This window comes from Sinocyclocheilus anshuiensis, unplaced genomic scaffold, assembly GCF_001515605.1.
Source record: "Sinocyclocheilus anshuiensis isolate Anshui unplaced genomic scaffold, SAMN03320099.WGS_v1.1 scaffold167, whole genome shotgun sequence".
In the NCBI taxonomy this organism is placed as follows: domain Eukaryota; kingdom Metazoa; phylum Chordata; class Actinopteri; order Cypriniformes; family Cyprinidae; genus Sinocyclocheilus; species Sinocyclocheilus anshuiensis.
In genome coordinates, this window is record NW_015552552.1 from 1,525,707 (window position 1) to 1,549,165 (window position 23,459).

The 23,459-nt window shown below is 42.4% G+C and overlaps 1 protein-coding gene across 3 annotated transcripts; it reads right to left on the reverse strand.

Moving 5' to 3' along the window:
* Nucleotides 1-1,393: 1,393 nt before the first annotated feature.
* ttbk2a (tau tubulin kinase 2a) lies at nt 1,394-22,790 on the reverse strand. Of its 3 annotated transcripts, none has more exons than XM_016455030.1 (16): nt 22,572-22,790; nt 21,326-21,470; nt 20,261-20,408; nt 17,506-17,579; nt 16,862-17,002; nt 15,590-15,694; nt 15,378-15,443; nt 15,177-15,269; nt 14,961-15,086; nt 14,724-14,881; nt 14,407-14,611; nt 14,106-14,317; nt 13,445-14,003; nt 10,917-11,249; nt 8,399-9,294; nt 1,394-2,111 (listed from the first exon to the last, which is right to left on the reverse strand). In XM_016455030.1, exons 2-16 carry the CDS (start codon nt 21,392-21,394, stop codon nt 1,667-1,669), a joined length of 3,630 nt encoding a protein of 1,209 aa, XP_016310516.1. In that variant the 5' UTR covers nt 21,395-21,470; nt 22,572-22,790; the 3' UTR covers nt 1,394-1,666. The 3 variants fall into 3 exon arrangements, with proteins under 3 accessions (XP_016310516.1, XP_016310517.1, XP_016310518.1); XM_016455031.1 differs by lacking the exon at nt 22,572-22,790 and adding an exon at nt 22,337-22,543; XM_016455032.1 differs by lacking the exon at nt 10,917-11,249.
* Nucleotides 22,791-23,459: the final 669 nt, after the last annotated feature.

Consider the following 23,459-nt stretch of genomic DNA (forward strand, 5'->3'; position numbering starts at 1 on the left):
AACAACTGATTAGTGCCAAACAAATTCAATGCGCATGTGTGACCTGCAATATACACGAGGTTACAAAAATTGGGTGGCGCGCATACAGTACGTGCGTACTATTCTGGGGACTAAATTTGCGTCACGCACACTGTTCACGGACTCTCGCGTACAAGTAAAAACCAAAATATGGTTAAAAAATGAATGACTGAGTTTTTGTTTCAGAGATTTCGAATGCAACATGCTAATTAGGGCTGTCAAAATTAAAAATATTCCTCGAATTTAAAATAAAAATCCACATTTTTAGGTGTCAGCATTATCAGTGGTGCCCGAGATGCGATGATGATGTTAAGTGTCGTTGCATTATAATGTTTTTGTTAGCCTATCCAGTTGAAGCCACTAGATGTGGCACTGCTGCGTTGTTCATTAAAAATATTGCGGAAAAAGATAACATCAATGGGGAGAAGATCTTGTTTACATCAAAACTGAAACGAAGCCGTTCACACAGAACGCATATTTTGCGCATTTTCTAGAGGTACATCTATTACCGTTGCACTCGCGTCTCGCACAAGAGAGCTGCATGTTTAGAAAGCCATGTAAAATTAATGCAAGTTCAACTTTGAAAAAAGAGGTACATCTATTACCGTTGCACTCGCGTCTCGCACAAGAGAGCTGCATGTTTAGAAAGCCATGTAAAATTAATGCAAGTTTAACTTTGAAAAAACATATCTCAAGACTTTATGCTGAGGGTTTGTTCCCCATCCCACTGCATCTCATGTTTTTAAATTAAAGTACTCTGTGTGATTGGCTTTCGGCCCTTTGTATTAAAATATGCATACATGATGCTGCTTTGTTTATAGTTGTTTAAGCAACTTAATTAATTATTAATTATTTAATTAATTGGTTTATAAACATTATTTAATTAATTGGTTTATAAACTTTATTTGAAACATTATGCACTTTTTTTTCACAGATAGTCATGTTATTTTATTGCTTTGAATAAACAGTCATTGGTAGTATGTTGCTCTAGGCGCCCTCTTGTGGCCTCAGGAGAGAAGCCAAAAGCTTTTTTTCCACCCTAACTGAAATTATGCATTTTACATTTTAAAATAATTCGAATATTGATAATATTTCTAAGTTCAAAATTCGAATTTAGTTTTCAGCCATTTTGACAGCCCTAATGCCAATTAAAGCATTTCAGTTCACATACTTGCGTACAATGTTTCAGGCCATGTCACAGAAAGGGTTAAGCACAGCACAGCATAAGCACAGAAAGGGTTAATGATGGCATGATCTATCAGTGTACCTGCCACTGCTCAGAGAGGGCTGCAATGTATCAAAGCCCAAATAAATAATGTAATAAATACTATAGTACAGCCGATCTTGATGCAAACCTCATGTAGGATCATGAATACATACAATCATCTTCATAAAAGCTCTGGAATGTTTGAAAGAAAAGAAACTATAAAGTACTAAAGATCCAGCCACTCACCATCATGTATAACCTCCCATGTTCTAAAAGTGACTTTGGTGTTCCCAAAAGCCAGCATCTTAAAATTGAGGCTACTGATGAAGAGAAAGCAAAGGAGTTGCAGATGTGCGAAGGAATGAGAATCATATTTTTTTAGCTATTGTGGAAGCTTTCACTCGTTCACATCTTCCACTAGTGTCTGAAACCTGTGGTTGACTATCTGCTCAGCTTGTTCGAGCACCTGACCTCACGGATGCCGGCTTTGCCCCGCTGGGCATGTACAGCGGCAGAGTGGGCCTGTCTCCCACAGCATCCTTCCTGCATGTGAGGATGAGAGCGGCGCAGAGGAGGTGAGCCCGAGAAACTGGGAGGAGAACGGCTGCAGCCCAGACAGCCCCCACGGTGCTCGTGGCGGGACGGGGAAGAGCTGACAGAGCGCTGTAGTGAGGAGGAGCTGCGGGGGGAGGCGCTAGAGCTGCGCTGGTGGAGGTGGTGAGCAGCGGTGGGACCGACGAACATGTGCCTGGCGCTCATGTGCTGGGGGGAGGAGCAGCTGTGGTGTGGAGAGCCACGGGGCGAGCTGGTGTGCATTAGCTGGGCCAGACAGGTCAGCAAATCTGAGTCACTGGTGCTGCCGGCACGAATCCTGTACCGCCGTAGCCTGGAAGAGAAGTCAAATGAAGTCAACTATGCTATAGCATGTAGGGTGACCATACGTGCCATTTTCCCTGACACGTCCTGGCCAGGATTTCTATATTGCCTAAAATATCTAGGTTTTGGCTTTGTTTGCGTGTGCAGACTGATCGGTGTATGACATCAAAGTACCATACAGACAGTTATGCTTTCGAAACGCTCTTGAGGTACTTTGATGTCCAACACTGATCGGTCTGAGCCGCGCTGCTTTTAAGTCAAACACACCTAATATGTACGTGTAATTGCGTCGCTTTGACCGTAGATCCCACCTTCTCACACGCCATGATTAGTCCATTATGTACAATGCCTGCATGTTATTGGTCAAACTACTTTTCGATCAATACCTTTAGCAAGCATGAAAACAAGAAAACAAAGCCAAAACAAATCCTGGCCAGGATGCGTCCGGGAAAAATGGCACGTATGGTCACCCTAATAGCATGCAACTGATGAAAAATAACAGACTGCCTGATAAACGTTTACAATTATCAAAAAAAGGCTTTAGCTACTGCCTAGTAACCACTGAGAGCACTACAGCAACCACGAAGCAATTCAATACCAACCACTCAAAACACCGTAGCCCCATCACTTTAATGTCTAGCAACTTTCCAGGTGATCTGGTTGGGTGCCAGGTGGTTGCTAGGGCGTTTTGCTATGACACAAAAAAAGGGTCAGTCGTGGCCTAATGGTTAGAGCAGGGGTGGTAAACTCCGGTCCTGGAGAGCCGCAGCCCTGCAGAGTTCAGCTCCAACCCTAATTAAAACTCACCTGCCTGTAGCTTCCTAGTAACCGTTCAGACCTTGATTAGCTCATTCAGGTGTGTTTGATTAGGGTTGAAACAAAACACTGCAGGGCTGTGGCTCTCCAGGACCGACGTTCGCCACCCCTGGGTTAGAGTCGGACTTGTAACTGAAGGTTGCGGGTTTGAGTCTCGGTACTGGCAGTACCGTGGAGTCTCTTCCACCTTCAATACCACCATGACTGAGTTGAGATCCTTGAGCAAGGTAACTATTACCCAACTGCTTCCTGGGCGCCGCCGCAAAAATGGCTGCCAACTTCTCCAGGTGTGTGTGTGCACTTGGATGGGTGAAATGCAGAGCACAAATTCCGAGTATGGAACACCATATCTGGCTACATGTCACGTCACTCACTCACTCACTCGCCATTTCTAGGTAATTGCAACTATTTTTATGGTTAAATGGTGCATTGCCAAGTGATTGCTAGGTATTACCAAGGCACTCTGTGGTTGCTATGGTGTTCTGGATGGTTGCTAGGTGGTAGACAGCATTGCTGACTGATTGAAAGCACATACTGTGGCTAGGGTGTTCTTGGTAGTTAGGGTCACTGCTATCCCTGCAAACATGCTCCTGCGGGGCCCATGCTGGCTTTTTGCGGGCACAGTGGGCTAGGGCCAGCCCACATTAAACCTAAACAGGCCCAGTGCGGGCTTAGCTTTGGGCTCACCGTGGGCTCTCTGTGAGCAGCCCTCACTATAGGACTGCCCACATTAATCCAATGATGGCCCACTGTGGGCCAGCCCGTTCGGGCACAGAGCAACTTTTGTACCTTTGGGCCCATGCAGGTTTTGTGTAGGCAGCCCTGTACTGCAACTAGGAGAATAATAACATTAACTGGCCATTCTTTAGCCACTCAATTGAACTGGAATGGCTCAAACCAAAAGACACCTTTTCAGAACCTGATGTTTCATAGGGCCAGTTTACACCTGGTAATTTCATGCGTTTTCGCTGATCGGATATCTATCTGATTTGTTAAAACGTTTCCATTTACACTTGTCCACATACATTTGGGGGGAAGTCGTGGCCTAATGGTTAGAGAGTCGGACTCGTAACCCAAGGTTGCGGGTTCGAGTCTCGTACCGGCAGGGATTGTAGTTGGGGGGAGTGAATGTACAGTGCTCTCTCCCAGCTTCAATACGACTGAGGTGCCCTTGAGCAAGGCACCGAACCCATGGGTCACCATACTTGGCCACATGTCACGTCACTTTTCACTTTTACATGTCGTCGCAAAATGGATATAAATCCGATCTTCAATTCCCGAGCTATATTTAACGGAGTTCACATCAACAAAATCAAAAGATAAGCACTGCATTTTATTAATTATCAGCTTATTTCAAGATCAAAGACTGCAATAGGAGAGCGCGCGGCATCAGATAAGTTTGTCTTACTACTTTTAATGAAGATGATTGTGTGTTGACCGTCTGCATCTTACTTTCAGTTTCATTCGCGGCAGTTTGCGCGTCAGCTTGCTGAAGAGATGCTCAGCTGCTCGTCCGCAGCGATGCGTGTTGCATTAGCGCAGTCTAATGTCATATAGCCTATAACACGCTCTCACATGTTAATTATTTTAACATTTTGGGAGGAGTATAATTTACATATGACAAAACGCATGAAGTGACCAGGTGTAAACAGCCCCATATAGGCCAGGGATCCTCAAATCTGGCTCACAAGATCCACTTTCCTGCAAAGTTTAGCTCTAACCCTAATCAAACACACCTGAGCATGCTAATCAGTGTCTTCAGCATCATTAGAAAATCACAGGTGGGTGAGTTTGATCAAAGTTGGAGCTAAACTCTGCAGGAAAGTGAGTTTAATGAGCCCGATTTGAGGATCCCTGATATAGGCCGATTTGCTTTTCAGAGGCTGTTTGAAAATGCCCCTTTCAGCCAAATCCTCCTGATTCTGAAGTTGAGAGTGAGATAAAGGTGTGGTTGCGGAATTCAAGAGACCGAGGAAGATTGAGCTTTGCCAATGAATACTTTAGCACATCAAAACATATTTTCAGCAGAGGTCAAAGTAATCATTTGGTATTTTTTATTTTTATGTTAATTTGTAGTATTTTTATATTTGTATAGATATGTAATCCCTTTCAGAATGTTAAATTAGCTGTATTAACCTGAATTGAATGTTTTCTCTTTTGTATTTAATTATCTATGTTGTTAGACATCTAACACTTACCAGACTCTCTCTCTCTCTCTCTCTCTATCTATCTATCTACAGAAATAAACAGAGCCTAATAAGTCGGCCTCTCCTGGATGACATGGTGAATATCATGTTAAAAACTGCTAAGATTTCAAAAACGTTAGCAGAAAATCACACTATGGTGGATGCTGTAAGTGAACTGTTCTGTGACCTTTGACCTAGACATCTAGCACTTACCAGACTCTATCTATTGACTACTGTACATTTTTGACAATACAGACATTAGTTACGTGGTGATTGTATCCATTTCAGATATATAATAACTTTTTCCTAAAGACTTAAAGGTGCAATAGGTGATTGTCTTCAGAAACATTTTTTGTTATGCTGGTTGAAAGTCTCTTCACATCCCGATAGCAATCATTAAGTTAAGTGGTCTAAATGTATTTATCTGTATTTATATATTCTGTGGAAGGCGTAGGACAAAGAAATGTTCGTTCAATCAAAACACTCGGTCCGAGCGTTTTAATTGGCTTCCCTACCTGCCTGTCAAATATGTATTAGCATACCTCTGCGCACCCGGTTCGCACAGACAGGATACGCCATCAAAGCGTTCACGCACGCTGTGCAGACAGAGTAAGAATGGCAGACAAACATCAACAGCCCGATCTTCCTTCCTGGTATTGTAGTAGTTTTCTCACTGGGGAATGACACATGATGTAGCCCAGCGGTTCCCAATTCCAGTCTTCGCGCCCCTCCGCTCTGCATATTTTGCATGTTTCGCTTAGTTAAAGGTGGGTAAGCGATTTTTCAAAAACACTTTAGAAAATTGATTCGGGCCGACTACAACAAACTTGTTGCCAATCAGCAGTAAGGGGCGTGTCTACTCATGATGTGGAGGAGAGAGTTCAGTGCACAGGACGGACATTAGCCGAGCCGAGCGACAGAAAGATAGAGATGGCGGATAAAAAACATCTGCAGAACAAAAGAAGGCTTAAGGCAAGAAGTAGGACCCGTGTAAATATCGGATCAGCTTTCCAGAGCTGGAGAGAACGCAAGGAGCGGAAGGCCTGGTTCTGGTTCGATCGGTCGCCGAGGTTGCTTTGTTTCTTCTCGATAGGTGAGTAACACCGTGTCTGCGCCGCAACAGCCTGTCAACATTGGCTACCAGAAATCGCTTACCCCACCTTTAACACACCCGATTCAGATAACCAGCTCGTTAGAAGTGAGCTACGTGCATGAACTGTATTCCGATCGATAGGATCCCAACACAGTGTTCATTGCTCCCTACTCCCGCGAGGACTGGAATTGGGAACCGCTGATGTAGCCTATTGTAATGTTGTCTCTGGTATTCTGGTCTGTGAGTGTATATGCATTCAGGGGGCGTGGCTTTGGATGGTGATTGCAGGGAGGGTGGAACGTTCGCTTTCAGTGCTATCAGGCTAAAGTTAGCATTTTCCAAGATCTCCTACAGCACCTTTAAGTTATAGTAGCTAAAAAGTATTTATAGTGAAACAGATATATTGTTGTAGGTTAATAGTGCAGGCCCTGTGTGGGCCTAGTGAGGGCTTCCTGGGGGCTAAGTGAGGGCTGCCCATGCAGGGCCAGTGCTAAAGGGCCAACGTTTTGCAAATGAACAAATTCTTAGTGGCCCTGTGCTGGCAGCCCGCTGGGAGCCCTTAGGCTAGCCCTAAGTGGGCCTGTAAAGGGCCAGTGCAGGCTTGTTTGCAGGGATGTGATTGCAAAATGTATTCTAGGTAATTGCTAGGCATTAGAGGGTTAGTTCTCCCAAAAATGAAAAATCTCTCAATTGCTCACCCTTATGTCATTCCAAACCCGTAAGACTTTCGTTCATCTTTGGAACACAAATTAATATATTTTTGATGAAATCTGAGAGCTTTCTGACCCTGCATAAACAGCAACGCAACTACCACGTTCAAGGACCAGAAAGATAGTAAGGACATCATTAAAATAGTCTGTGTGACATCATTGGTTCAACCGTAATTGTATGAAGCTACAAGAGCTACGAGCTATGCAGGAGCTGACATTCTGCTGTAGAACGTCCATCTCTCTTAGTTCATCTTCTGAATATTCTGGTTCAAATAAGTAAGGCTGCGCAAAAAATTGCAATTCATCCTCTCGGTTTACAAAGACTGTTTTATGTACAGCGTCTTCCTCTGCTGCAGCACATCCGGGTTCTACGTCAGAGCATCAGTTCCTGCATCAGCAGCACTACACGCATGCGTTGTGATACTCTCATGAATGCTGACATGGAAGAGAAGAAATAGTTGAATAAAGTCATTGTTTTCTTTGCGCACAAAAAGTATTCTCGTAGCTTCATAAAATGAAGGTTGAACCACTGATGACACATGGACTATTTTGACGATGTCCTTACTACCTTTCTGGGCCTTTCTGAACGTGGTAGTTATGTTACTGTCTATGCAGGGTCAGAAAGTTCTAGGATTTCATAAAAAAAATAGTATTTTGTGTTCTGAAAATGAAGGTCTTACAGGTTTGGAACGACATGACGGTGAGTAATTAATTACAGAGTTTTCATTTTTGGGTGAACTATCCCTTTAATAAAACATTCTGGATATTTGCTTAGGCGTTGCAGGAAGCTGATAAGGTGTTTAGAACAGCCCGAAGAACTGTGCCACGTTTGGTTGTCATACTGTAGTCCCAAAGTTCTTAGAGGTAAGTAAGAATTGTGGTTTTCTAGAACAGTGGTTTCCAATCCTGGTCCTGGAGAACCCCAAAACTGCAACGTTAGATGTCTCCCTAATCAAACACACTTGATTCAATTCATCAGCTCATTAGGAAAGACTCCATGACCTCAAATGTGTGTCAGATAAGAGAGACATCAAAAACGTGCAGTGTTGGGGGTTCTCCAGGACCAGGATTGGGAACCACTGGCCTAGAATGTCAGAAATTTTAGGTCTAGGGCAGTGGTTCTCCATTCATGGTCCTGAATAACCCCCAACACTGCACGCTTTGGAAGTGTCCCTAATCAAACACACCTGATTCAACTAGGGCTGGACAATAATTCAATATCAATATGTATCGCGATATAATTTTTTTCAATAACGGTGATATGATTTTTAAACACATTATATCGAGATATCAATTTTGGCCATATCGTCCAGCCCTAGATTCAACTCATCAGCTCATAAGTAAATACTTCAAGAACTCAAATGTGTTTCAGATGAGAGAGACATCAAAAACGTGGAGGACCAGGATTGGGAACCACTGGTCTAGGGCTACAGATTCTGACAGAACCACATACGCACAATAACAATATGTTGGCTATATGTTTGCTAACTACCTTCCATCCACAGTGGAGCGGCTAGGAGGTTTTCCTGGTGGTGGACGGGGCATGAAGTGTGCAGTAACGGCTTCCCCGCTTGTTGTGGGGGTAATTGGGCGTGGTATCTTGCTCTTCCGTAAAAGTGGGCTGGAGGATGAGGACAGTGAGGGAGCATCATCTCCATGACGATCGGAACGAGAACCCAGAAGTGATTCTTCATCTTGAGAGCATTCAGAAGAGGCAGAAGAAATCTGGTCACGCTGCATAGCAGCCACGATTACACGCCTATCGGAGGATAATGACGGGGAAGCAGAGGGTGAAATTGGAATGTGGTGAACCCTCCTCTGCATCAACTTCTCTTTAGCAGATCCAGGTGGTGGATCTAGAAGGCTAGATGGTTCTAACACTGGGATACGGCTGTGCCGACGACTGGGGTCTTGTTTGGGAGCAGAGACTGGAGAAGAAGTGCCGTTTCTGGAAGGAGCATCTTCCTTTCCCTCCTCCAAAGTGCACTGGTTAGGCTCAATGGAGCGCTCAATGATGGGAGACTCACTCTTGGGGTCTTTTAGCTTTGCAGCCTGCTCGTTGCCATCTCTCTGTGTGTGTGAAGGAGGTGTTAGACAGCCATTCATCAGAACTGGGCTACGTGGAGAGGGAGGTGTGCATGGAGACGGCACCAGGTTTGGCACTGGGCTTGAAGGTTTCAGAGGGCCATTCCCATTTAGCAAAGGATCCCCCTCTACATTAGAGGGGCTGATGGGCTGGAAGGCAACCTGCTCCTTTGGGGAGTTGATGTCAGCTGTGTTGTCATGTGGATGCATCTCATTGTTGCCATTTTCAGTATCACGTCTCTCCAGTGGAACACTGTCGGATGCAGATTGGGAGGACAGCATAGAGGGGCGCTGAGCTGTCAGCTGAGAGAGGAATAGAGAAAATTAGCTATAGGTTACATAAATGTTCATGTCCTTGATGTCACCTGGGGGTCACAAATTCAGGTTCAGTCTTGATGTGAATGCTTGTATTGGTAACCAAACATGCTTGCATGCAGATGTAAACTGTTCTTTGACAAACCACACACAACATCTTTATGTTAGTGAAAAGAGAATGTCTATAAGTTATTATATCCTTCACACCAGGGCCTGTTTCATAAAACAAGTTTACCAAATAAGCCATGTTTATTTCAGTTAGTCTGACTTGTCAATTGATTTGGTTCAAAATAAGTCAGAGTAACTGAAATAAGCCTGGCTTGTTTGGTAAACTTATTTTATGAAACAGCCCCCAGGGGTGTCCAATCCTGCTCCTGGAGGGACAACATCCTGCAGAGTTTAGTTCTAATTTGTTTCAAAACACCAAGCTGGATGTTTCTAGTAAAGGCCCGGGTATACTTCACTTTCCGCGTTCCGTTCCGTCATCCGCACAGCTTTCAAACTATGCTCAACTGCGGATGAGCGCAGACGGACGAGCTCGACACATGTGCAGTACCACCTACTTGACTTGCGCTCTGTCTCAACATTTATCTCGTGCATGCGCTGTTGTATGCACGCCGTCCGCGCAGTCTCAAAAAATTGCCTGCACGCGGACGGGGTGCGCAGCTGTCCGCGAGCCCCCCTGATGACAAAAATGACGTAATACGGACGGTGCGCGGACGGCCGAAGTATACTTTGGCCTTAATCCAGAAGAACTTAATTAACTGGTTCAGGTGTGTTTAATTAGGGTTGGAGCTAAACTTTGCAGTACAGTTGCACTCCAGAAGCAGGATTAGACACCCCTGCTTTATACAACTTGGATGAAAACCTGACTGAATTAAACCGGATAAGAGATGGTTAGTCACATATTCAGAGGAACGAAAGCACATAAGCCCTGTTCCAAAACCTAGTGACTGATTTGGAACTCTCTAAATAAGCATTACTTCTGTATGGCACAAACAACGCACACAATTATCTCCTGAAGTGAAGCAGAGGACTTGACTTACAACTGATTCCAGTTAGCATGATGCTAAGCTAACACAGTGGCCCTCCAGGAGCAGGATTGGACACCCCTGTCATAAACAGTACAAGGGGCACAAAAACACTATTGACAGGCCTGCAAGTAATAAAATGTAAAACAATAAAATTTACTATATACCTAGAAAAGATAACCTGTTGTACAATACACCAGGTTACAGTAGTGTTATTACACTGCAAAAGACACTAGAAAGCCTACCTGCTACAGTTAAAAAGTTTATCCCAGACTATCCTAGGACACATGTGACTAGGCAGACCCAAACCTAGTTCACTAGGTTTACCAGGAACAGAGCTATTAACAAAGTACACAGTTTTAAGGACAACCTTGACAGAAATATTTTTGGGCATGCATAATGGACAGAACAGCATTCCTGTGTTTCTTTGAGGAGAGAGCGCACAAAAAACTTCAGTCACGTACAACAAATATCAAGAACATACAGAACATAGGAAGCAGTAAGACTGGAGAGAAGACATGTTTGGTGGGCAGAGATGGTCGAAGTTATGGGAAGCACGGAATGGGAGTGCCTATTCACCTGCTGAAGCTGAGCGCGGGTGATTCGTATGACTGAGGGGAACTTGGTGTTTGCAGCAGTTGCTGGAATGGCAGGAAGTTTCCTGCGTCCAGGCGAATAGGCAGCATGGGTCTGAGAAGGTAGTGGCAGCGAGGCGTGGCATGAGGAGGTGGAAGAGGAAGGGTGGTGTTGGTGGTCTGTAGATTGGCTGCACCACATCCCAGGCGGGGCGCGGTGGTGGAGGGGGTCCGACAGGGTGGTCAGGAGGGTGAGCGGGCTAGGGGAGCGCAGGTGCAGGGGGCTGCATGTCCTTGCCACAAGCTCCTCAGGTTGGGATGCAGGAGAGGTGGGGAGCTAGAAAAGGAAAGTGGGGAACAGTGGAAGGGAGGCGAAGAGTGTTTAGTGAGGTGGATCAGGTGAGTCAGAGGTGGTGAATGGGTAGTGAAGTTGGAGAAAAGTACGGTAAAAAGATATCAAAATGGCCAGAAAAATAGTAGGAGGTAATGAAGGAAGAGGAAGCAGATGGTTATGTTGGTAGAAGGAATTCACTGACATCTTCCAGAGACCGCAGCACTTAAATCAAACTTTCAGAGGGTCAGTAATATGCTTGAAACTGCAACACTGTAATAAATTAAGCCAGCTCTGTGTGGTTTTACAACACTCCTTCCACAGACAGTGTCCTAACCTGGGCCGTGAGGATACTAGAGTTCAGGTAACAAGATCAGCTTAGCTCAGACTACCGTAAGCTTACATCACAGACCTGAGGGTGAGCGGTCTGTATCTCATTACTGTGGCTGACAGGTGAGCTGCCCTCAGAGACCACCTTTATCCTGCTGACACTTGTGAGTGTGTGGCATAGAAAGTGTTAACCTTATTTACGACATCAAGAAAATAGTAGAAAGGAAACTTTCATGAGGGCTGTTTAAGTGAAAAACACTAATTACTGTAATGTTATATTAAGTAACATAGTAACGTTTTTTAAAACTAACAGATAAATCAAAAAGCACAGGAGATTAAAGGGATAGTTCAGCCAAAAATGAAAATTACCCCATGATTTAATCACCCTCAAGCCATCCTAGGTGTATATGACTTCCTTCTTTCAGATGAATACAATAGAGTTTATTAATTAATATATTTAAAAATGTCCTGGCTCTTCCAAGCTTTATAATGGCAGTGAATGGGTGGTGGTATTCAATAGTTCAATAAAGTACATCAATCCATCATAAAAAGTGCTCCACACAGATCTGGGGGGTTAATAAAGGCCTCTTGAAATGAATCGATGCATTTTTGTATGATAAATATCCATATTTAAAACTTTATACACTGTAATCTCTAGCTTCCACTAACTGTTGTATGTGCGTACATGAGAGAGTGGCGTTCCAGCGGATGACGTAGAATGTAGGCGTAGTGTAAGAATATGTTAGTCTCACAAGAACCAAAGTTTTGTTTACAGGAGCAAACGAAGCAAACTTTCTTTTGTTTAGCAAAGGAAAACCAGCCCCCTCTTGGCTTATATCGAATCCTTGTTTTGTACTTTTGTGACCAGTGTTTTGTTCTCTTCTCTGTGCTTCCACGTTCCTCACTTCTCACCGGAGCTTACGCTACTCCTACGTCCCACGTCATCTGCTGGACGCCACTCTCTCGTGAACGTCCGTACAACAGTTAGCAGAAGCTAGAGATTATGGTTTATAAAGTTTTAAATATGGATATTTTTCTTACAAAAACGCATTGATTCACTTCAGGAGGCCTTTATTAACCCCAAGAGCCGTGTGGAGCACTTTTTATGATGGATGGACCCACTTTATTGGACTATTGAATACCACCACCCATTCACTGCCATTATAAAGCTTGGCAGAGCCAGGACAATTTTTTATATAACTCCGATTGTATTAGTCTGAAAGAAGAAAGTCATATACACCTAGGATGCCTTGAGGGTGAGTAAATCATGGGGTAATTTTCATTTTTGGGTGAACTATACCTTTTAAGTAATCTTATATGGTGTACCTGTAGGAAACACTGCACCTTACACACATGCATTTAATCAATTAATCATATACAAAACAAAAAAAAGACAGTAATCTAAACAAACTAAAGTGTTGCCAAGATGCTTGGCAAAGTGTTACCTCATACTCAGTTCCTGTCTGGTTTGTTCATGTTCACATTTGTAAGAGAGAAACGGTCTAAAATTCACCTAATCTAAATTTTGGCAGGGTTTACACAGGCTTTATATAAAATATTATCGTCTAAAATATAATATGTGTGACAAAAAAAAATAACAATTCAAAGTCATTGTGATTTGTACTAAATTTCTGTCACTAAAGCACTGTCATCCTACTGTTCAGGTCCCTTTTGGTCATAGTACCGATAACACCTTCCAAAATTTGTCTTGATAAATTGCCAAAATAGAGCCTCACATTATGTTTGGCACCTTTGTCATAACTGAGGAGCTGTTTTGAAACCTTTTCTGAGGATGGGTCTAAAGATCATTTGACCAAATTTTAAATTGTACACAATTTAGCAAAAAACACAGTTTTCTCAGCCATAGTTACCTGTGTGAGTGCTCCTTCAGCCAGTGCCTCACCAGGGCTGGTGGGGGTAACAGGAGGCCCACCAGCAGTGGGAAATGCACTGAGCTCCAACCGATCCATCCTTTGTGGGCCCTGGACTGTGTGAGGTGTGTGGGCATCTCCATGTATGGGACTAGGAGTGGATTCTTTATCCGGTGATTCATCCATTGGCTGCAAAACTTCTGGCTCCTCTTCACACTCATCAGACGGGCTACTAGTGAGTTTAGCCTCACGACCTGGGCAACTTCCTGCTGCCTCTTTGAAGTCCGGCAAATCAGAGCCCTTCTCTACCATCACCCAATCATGCAACTCAACATCTTGTAGACCTGAGCTTAGGTTTAGAGCAACAAAGCCACTGTTAGCTGCACCGTCGCCCTGCTCAGGAGATCCCGGTGAAGCAGGCTTGGGCGAGCCACCGCCACAGCGGAATTCCTCATCATAGTGCCAAACACGCTCTGTGTGACTTCCGTTTAACATGGCCATGGCAGGGACACCGTCAGCATCCCATTCCTGTGCTGTACCAGGTGGCTGCTTGCCAGAACTGGTCACAGAAACCAAAGGAACGCACACTAAGTCTTCAGAACATACTGAATAGTTGCTAAATACTTGAAAAAATGCAATCTTGAGTGTAGAAGTCACTTACCAGGCCTCTACAAAACGCTCAGTGTTGGGTTTGGGCTCCAAAGTTAGTCTCTTCTCCAGCTCAAAGCTATGGATATTGCGTAGTTTCCTCAGAAGAGGAGTGTCTCTATCTGAGGGCACCACCTCTGACCGGACTCGCACTGGTGAACCAATGCTAGGCCCTGCATGGGGGCTTTGATTACCTTGGTTGCTATGCTCATCCTCTGTTCCCATCTAGAAGAGAATGACAACAGAATATGAAACCTCCAAGAATAGACAAAGATGTCTATGATTGATTCAGTTCATGGTACAAATTCTGGTACCTTCCAGACAGCAGGACAGATTTGGTTCCGGTTGCGGTCCAGGCCCTCCCAGACATCAGTCTCCTGGTTCCTGAGAGGAAGGTTCGGAGATCCAGGCAGGTTCTCGGGCCGAGCATTGTCCCCATCACTGAGCTGCTCATCTTGCAGAACTTCATCTGTGTTCTCCTTCAGAAGATCTCCAGGCAGCAGTGAGACATTCACAACGCTGGAAGAAAACAGAAGCACCAGAGGACTCTTCATGGTGATACCACTACTTGGAAAATGCAAATGTTTAAGAGAGTTCAACCAAATGAAAGTAAAGCAGTCACATGATTTACCCCATCTGAGCTGGTGTGAGGCGCGTATGGTGCTGTGGCGTGTTTGCCGTGGCAGTGATTGTCAGTGGGCTATCTGAGCTCATCCTTTCCCAATCATACGGGTCATTTTCCACTACATTGTAGGTTCTCATGCTATTCTCAAAAACGGTCCTCAGTAGCTAGAGTGGAAAAAAAGTTTCACATGAGATTGACCACTGATAGGTATTTCATTGATCTATTAAAGTGTCAAATTTTTACCTGGTAGTCAGGTTTGGTAAAGTAGTCCAAATTGCTGATGTGCTCCAGAAAAACATTGAATTCTGGGGGCAGGTGTTTCAACATGAGCCGATGATCGTACGTCTCTTTTAACTTCCCCACTTGCTCCTAATGCATAAATACACAAATATCATGATCACTTCCCAACAAACAAGAAAATGCTTTTCACAGCACTTCTTCTTCCAGCCTGATCAGCACCTTGTCTTTTATCTTCCTCCAGGGTAGCTGCCCAACCAAGAACTCCACCAGCATGTAGAACAAAGACCACAAGTCATCATGTCTTCCCATTTCCTGTGAGAGTAAGACCAAAACCAATCGGATCAGACCAGAATTATCCTGGTAGCTGAAACATTATCAACAACAGCTGAGACTGTGCAGGAACAACAGGGGGATACTTACCTTGTTCTTATGGGCATTGATTGAGGCGTATCGTACTGTACCTCTAAACCCAGCAACAGGACGGGGCTGAGAGAGAATAGAATCTTACAGTACACATATATATATATATATATATATATATATATATAAACAACAGTGACAAATAAATTCTCGCAAACGTATAAACAAGTACAGTCATAAAGACTACATTAGAAATGACTATTGATACTGACCGGTCTGACTTCTTGGCAGGAGTTTGTAAATTGGCGCGCCAAACCAAAATCTAACATGTAGCAAGTTCGACATGTGCTAGGAAATCGGCCCATGGCAAAGTTGGACTGAAAAGAGTGTAAACAAGTGAAGATTACAAAAAGGTTGCAAAATTTTGAGTAAGAAGTAAACTTTTAAGCATCCTATTGTTATACTAAGTGTACTATTTAAGTATACTGCTATTTATTTACAACACAGAAATATGTCACTCGCGCTGGCAAAATGAGTCACAATGAGCAAAATGTCCAAAATTAGTTATTGTTATTTTATTATTGTTAAGTCAATTTTCAGAAACGTTTACTTTAACTTAAGACATAACAGATTATGTTTGCGTGAATACTCGCCAAGACAGATTAAATAATTTTCTGTGTGTATTTATATATCAGGATCGCGTGCTGTCTGAGAGGCATCTTTGTGGGCACGCTTCGGATGTGTCTGTCAGTGCCAGTAAGAAACGGGTTAGTCCCCCACAAGACCCTCTGTTTTACTCACCCTCAAGGCATCCTAGGTGTATGTGACTTTCTTCTTTTAGACGAATCCAATCGGAGTTATATTAAAATTGTCCTTGCTATTCCAAGCTTTATAATGGCAGTGGGTGGGTGTTTTTTTTCAACAGTCCAAAAGTAGTAAAATAAAGCGCATCCATCCATAATAAAACGCGCTTCACACGGCTTCGAGGGGTGAATAAAGACCTCCTGTAGTGAATCGATGCGTTTTTGTAAGAAAAATATCCATATTTAAACCTTTTATTTTGGATGCGATTAATCGTTTGACAGCACTATTTTTTTGTTTGTTTGGTGTGGTTCACTTTCACACTGCCCTTTTTGCAAGTAAACCAGAAATTGTAAACAAAACCACATGTGTGCCAAGGTCATCCATTCATTGGTTTATCCATTTAAACGTACCAGTTCGTTTGGAACCGGACCGAGACCACCTCTTCAGCTGGGTCCGCACCCAAGTGTGATTGCTGTATTCACACCTGCCCAAAAGATCCGCACCAAGGGGGGAAACGAACTTGAGTTTGATTCAATCGAACCAAACAAGCCAGGTGTGAATACACCCTTTGTGAATACCTCAAATTTGACAGAAATGTAAATTTTTCACTTGTTTTCCCTGTGGCTTGTAATTAGCCCGTGCGCGTTCTGACTCATTTTGCCAGCACGGGTCACAGATATATATTTTGTAATCACTGTAATTTGTTGTTGCAGGCAGTTAAAAGAGTTTAAAGGTCTTACCGGTTTGATGTCACGGTGTAAAAAGCCAACTGAGTGGATGCTCTCAATGGCCTCCAGGATCTGCAGACCCAGTCTTAGTGTAGCGCTGACTGTGAAAGTGCCCCGGTTCATGCTCCTCCTCAGATCCGCTAAATTGCGGCCCTGCAAAAGCCAAAAAGGCAACAGATTGTTTTACAGTAAGTAAAACAGTAATTGCAAATAGCTGCAAATATCTGATTGAAAAACAGGTTTAATATAACGTCATAAATAAATGCACACAGACTGCAAAGCTTGAGGTCTTCAAATTCATACACAGATTGCAACAAACAAAAAGACAAATCTACATCTTACATGCACAATTAAATTAATGTATATTGTAGCGTATTGTATAAGTGATACATTTACAGGTTAATTTTTTTGTAGGTCAAACAATTGATGTTATCTTATTGTTATTCATGACAAAAAAGAAAGAAAGAAAGAAAGAAAGAAACAAAGTTGATTTAACCATCTTTATTATCTATTATTTATCTTCATAGCTTTCTACGTAAATTGCTGCACTCTCACATTACAACTATTAGGCTTGTAAGATCATCATCAAAAATGAATTGTAATATTCGGCACACATTAAGTTAGAATAAATGCATAACCTGCCAATCAGACCTCACCTGAAGCTCCATGACAACATAGTTAAAGAGATCATTGCGGCCACATCCTACAAACCGGCAAACGTGATCTTTTCCTGAAACAACGAGATGGCACTTCATTAGACTACATATCATTGTAACTCATTTTATGGCAAGCAGTCATAGAGGAAGTCATTTACACATAGAAGTCTTAAAGGTACAGTGGCAAATAAGCCTGTTTAATTCTAAAGTTCAAAGAGGAGGTGCAAAATTTTGTTTTGGTGCATGAAACCATGCCAAAAATGTAACTGGACTGCAAAGAGAAAATGCTACAAAAGTTTGGAATTTGACCACTTCACAAGACAAATAGTAAACAGTAAGTTTGTTTCTTTTTCCGTCCATGTGCTCCACTACTCCTCCTCCTAATGGAGGTCTGTCCAGAGGAGGAGGGTTTATGGCTTTAGTTCAGTGCGGCTCAGCTCTCCTGGGACGCTCTCTGGGCCGCAGTAGCAGATCAGACTGGCTTCAGCCATATTCTACTCTGATCTACTCCTGCCTTCTGCCCTGACAGACCCCCGCAAGACCCTCTCTTACTAATATGCCTCTTCCTCGAGTCCTCTGTTATGATTATTCAGAGCGCATTGTTTATTTTCATTATTCACGAAGTATTCGTATACTGAATTATGTGAAAAATGACATAACTATGTATGAAAAATATAAGTAGATTTGCATGTATTACTTAAAATAAAAAGCAATAGTATCATGTCATGTGTTTGTTTACTTCTCTGGGGTGGCGAGTAGACAAGAGAGATCTCCAGTTACAAGTCTTTCCCTCAGGAAGAGATAAAACCACTCTGTCCTATCATACAGCCATATTACAGCCAGCATGATACGTACATTGATTTTTTTCATAAGCAGAGTGGAGAGGTGGAAGAAGACTGTAAAGGGAGGGAAAGAGGATAATGATGGTGTCATTGCTGGGCTCTGCTAATTGATTTGTTGATTCTTTGCCCAGAGGAAAAGAAGACACGGTTTGATTTCAAGCTTGGCTACTGATCCTTACAGTCCGAAGAGCTGCTTAACAATCATTTTGCTCTATTTGAAACTATTAAGATTTCCTCTTTGAATCCCAAAATTCAGGGTTGCATTTATCTGGTGCAAAACTTCGCGAATTTCAATGAAGGAGACTGTATTAAACTTAAACACAGAAATGTATACTATATACAACCAGTAAAACAAGAAAGAAAAGTATGTAACATAATGATAAAGCAGTATTTATAGAAGTTTTTACCAAGAACAAAGTAACACAAGATACACTACCATTCCAAAGTTTGGGGTCACTACGATTTTATTACGATACTATTACAACTTAAAATAATTGCTTTCTATTTTTATATATTTTAAAATGTAATTTAATCCTGTGATTACAAAGCCGACTTTTCAGCAGCTCACTTCAGTTTCCTTCTAATATGTTGATTTGGTACTCAAGAAATTTATTTGAAATTATTTATTATTATCAGTATTGAAAACATTGTGCTGCTGCTTAATATTTAAAATTTTTGTGAAACTGTAGTAAATTTTTTTAGGATTCTTTGATTAATAGTAAGGTTAAAAGAACAGCATTTATTTTAAATAGAAATAGAAAACTTAACTGTTTTTACTGTAACATTTGGTCAATTTAATGCATCCTTGCTGAATAAAAGTACACATTTCTTTCAAAATAATCATACTGACCCCCACACTTTTGAATGGTAGTACATGAAACTTAAAAAATTTGTGAATTTATTCAAGTATGCCATTGGTGAATGTATAAAAATCACATTTATCTACTCTGCTTAAAGGGGTCATATGATGTTGCTAAAAAGAACATTATTTTGTGTATTTTGTGTAATGCAATGTGTTTATGCGGTTTAAGGTTAAAAAAACACATTATTTTCCATATACTGTACATTATTGTTTCTCCTCTATGCCCCGCCTTTCTGGAACGCGTCGATTTTTACAAAGCTCATCGGTCTGAAAAGCGAGGTGTGCTCTGATTGGCCAGCTATCCAGTGCGTTGTGATTGGCCGAATACCTCAAGCGTGTGACAGAAATGTTACGCCCCTACCTTACTGTGATGCCGTGTCCCGGAGCAACGAAACAAAAACAATAAAACCCATTACAAACGAGGTATTTATTGCATCCAGTGGGAACATAATTATGGATTATAATGACTTATACTGTCTTTTTACGCGTTGTGTTGCATCGCGCCGCATAAACATAAAACCATGTCTGCATTTGTGATCGGAGAAATGACAAAACAACAAGTGCTACTCTACACTGCTCAAAACTCGCGTTTGAATCGTCAGTGACAAATTCTTTAAATAGAAAAACGTACTTACAGACTGTGAGTCAGAACAGCCGGCATTGTAATCTACTCTACCAGGATCAGGAAACAGTCCTCCATAAAATGTGCTGTTTCGCTTTCACAACGAAACACAGCGCCTTCACGACATGGCGGCGGCGGAAGCAACAATACTACAGCGAGAATAAAAGTCACGCCTTCTTTCTTTGCATAAACATTTGGCGGTGTTATGCAAATCTTCCCACATCGTGACGTAGACATGTGAGGGCGTGTTTAAACGAGGCGTTTTAGGAGGGCGTGGGCGAGTCTTAACTTGTATAAAGAATATCTCTTTGGGTTTGAGACTTTAGTCTTTGCAACTTTAGGGATCTTATCTATGCACGAACAGCTTGTAACACTCCAAAGAGAAAGAAAAACTTGAAATTGCATCATATGACCCCTTTAATAACTTGCCTTGCAGTTTCTTCAACACCGCCACCTCCATCTTCAGAACCTGTTTGGGTTGTTGAGCGGACTCTGCTTTCAGAGCCACACTGGTGCGGTTCATCAGGTCCAGAGCCTCGTAGATCTCGCCAAAGCCGCCACCGCCAATTTTTTTCAGCTGAGGTAAAAAACAAAGAACAGAGTGATATCACTGTATTATCTTTGAACTGAAAGATGAATGATTAATTATAGATTATTAATCATAGTAATTACTAGTAATTTAATTATTTCAAAATGTAATTAAGCCAATTCAATTCTAAGCCAACTGTTTTGGAACCTGATCCAAATCACATCCATATTAAAATATGAAATGCATCTCAGTCACAGACTAAAACACTAAATTTGACTGTTTTGGTGTAAAATACATTGAGTAAGGGGAAAAAATTATCAATATAATTAAAATAATTTACACGACCCCTTTAAATATTGTACAGCAATAATACTAGATTTAATGCACATGTCCTCTCCAATGGCATCACAGTATATTCTGCACAGCAGTCAGATTACATTTTCTATATTTTGCTATTTATTTCTCTTGGCATCACATGTCCCTTTGTGCCACAATCTCTTCTGCCCCCTTGTGCCACTTCCTTTTTCCCCTCAGATCTCCCTGTAAAGTGACAAATCTGGTTTTCTCTGGGGATTATACTCGGTTGATTCAGCAGCAGGCTTATACAACATGTTTCGTCAGAGGAAGCAACGTATTACTGATCAGTGCACTAAAGGAGCTGGTCAGTGTGTGTGTTACAACAGATGAACACACACTGCACTACGAGATCAGCGTGAGGAGTGAGTCACTACCTGCCATTATCTGCACAGTTACTGAAAACAGTCTCACTCACATATGTAAGCGTAGGTAAACGTAGTATCACATACTTTCCAGAAAGCAGATTTCTGTTTCTTTCACAGTCAGGAATTTTATTTTTGTGAGCAACTATCTCTTTAAGAACTGTCTAAATCAATAACTAGACCGTCTGGCCATTTAACAAGCCAAGCACTACACTGATGTGCATTAGATAAAACCTGCTGACTTACTACTTTCCATCGTTCCTTCACCAGAATGCCCGTGGACAGGATGTCTGTCTGCTCCTGCCCTGCGCTCATCCTGTCTGTGGTCGAGCTCGTCCCCTAACGCCAGCGACAGGGGTCTGGGTCTGGCATTGGAGCCGTGTGGTGCCCACTGGACCCAGAGAAGAAAAGAACATTGTGTTAGTATTGCTTGTTGTACTGTGACGGCATTTACAATGCACAATCAGTGGCTTCATAATCAGTCATCAAAACTGCTGAGTAAAAATTAAATATTTGATTAAGCAAGCTGGATGCCCAAGAGTGTCAAAATAAAGGTGTATCTTAAAAATATATACTGATTGTTTAAATTTGCTTAAAACTCAATTTGTATAGCTAACTTTCTCTCTGCCAGCGAAAATAGTTCCAAAAGAAGCCAAAGCATCACGCTTTGCGTGACAACGGTCTGGAACAGCGTATGTGAGTGTAGCGGAACACCGAGATTTCCGTTCCCGCACTGCAAACATCGTAATCTTGTTCCGATTCCACTCCGGGTTTTCCATCACACACACGCTCATTTAATATGTTCTGGAACTTGGATAACACAGACAAGTAGAGCCATACAGCGGAGCATCCCAGCGACATGTCATGTCACTCTTGGGACACTATTTCACCAATCAAATTTAACAATTTTTTCTCTGTCTTGTACTAGTTGCTTTGGATAAAAACGCCAGGCAAATGTAAATGTAGACACCATTAACCGCATGATATCGTCTCTAAGAAGTGAGATAAACCTTTCCTGTCTTTAAAGAGCTTAGTGATTGGCAGCTGTCATTTTAACACGTTCGCATATTAACACTAAAGGACTGATCTATGAAAGTAATGTATTAGAGGTGTGCAGGCTGTTTAAAAAAACCCGTATGTAACACTATGAGCTGTTACAGTCCGTTTTTTGCAATTCTTAAGAATTCAATTCTTAAGACTTTTACTTCTTGATAAACAACACATGAGGCTAGTATCTGCCATATTTAATATTAATACCGTGTCTATTCGAGTCTGATCTGGTTTAATGGCAGCGGCCCGCTGTTGAAATGTGATCCGCACAGCTCGATGTGTTGCGTTGCTACAGTCAACACCGACAACACATCCACACACTTCACATATTACATCTTGTTCATTCCGGTGGCTATGACTTTGAAAACAGACATATAACTGCATTAATATCATATGACTGCAGCATGACACAGAGCCGTGTGTCCGTATCCATGTTACTCACCTCAATCCCGTTCCTCACAGCGCCGGGTGTGGTTTACAAATCTCACAAAATGCGCTTTAAAATCATGTCGAAGACGTCAGGTGGTGTATATAACTGTTATATGCGGAATGTTCATCCATGAGGACGGCGGGAGATATCCTTTTCTCTGACATATGCACAAACAGCCCCGTGTTTTTGTAAACGGCCCTTTATTATCGCAGCTCCTTCAGTATCTCTGCGGATTCGTGCGCGCTCGTCCGCGACGCTATCGCCCTTCGCAACAGCAAGCGCGTGAACTAGCATTCCACTCTGCGGGTGCACGTGGAGTCTCAGAGCGCGTCCTCGAGAACGGCTCAAACTTGGGAGAAAGGTGCCCTCTTCTGTTTAAGCCCGGGACATCACGATAACGTTAGTGTTGGCCTCTTGTTAAAGGGTTAGTTTACCCCAAAATTAAAATTCTGTCATAATCACATGTCGTTCCAAACCCGAAGACCTTCGTTCATCTTCAGAACACTAATTAAGATATTTTTGATGAAATGTGAGAGCTCTCAGACCCTGCGTAGACAGCAACGCAACTGAAATGTTCCCACTCCCAGAAACTAGCAAGGACATCGGTAAAACAGTCCATGTGACATCAGTGGCTCGACTTCAATTTTGTGAAGCTATACTTTTTGTGTGCAAAGAAAACAATAATAACATACCGGTAATTTATTCAACAATTCTTCTCCCACTGAGAAGAATCACTGATGTCACAAGGACTGTTTTATCAATGTCCTTGCTATGTTTCTGGGACTGGGAACAGTTGTGTTGTCTGTGTAGGGCTCTCAGATTTCATCAAAAATATCTTAATTTGTGTTCTGAAGATGAACGAAGGTCTTACAGGTTTGAAACGACATGAGGGTAAACAAT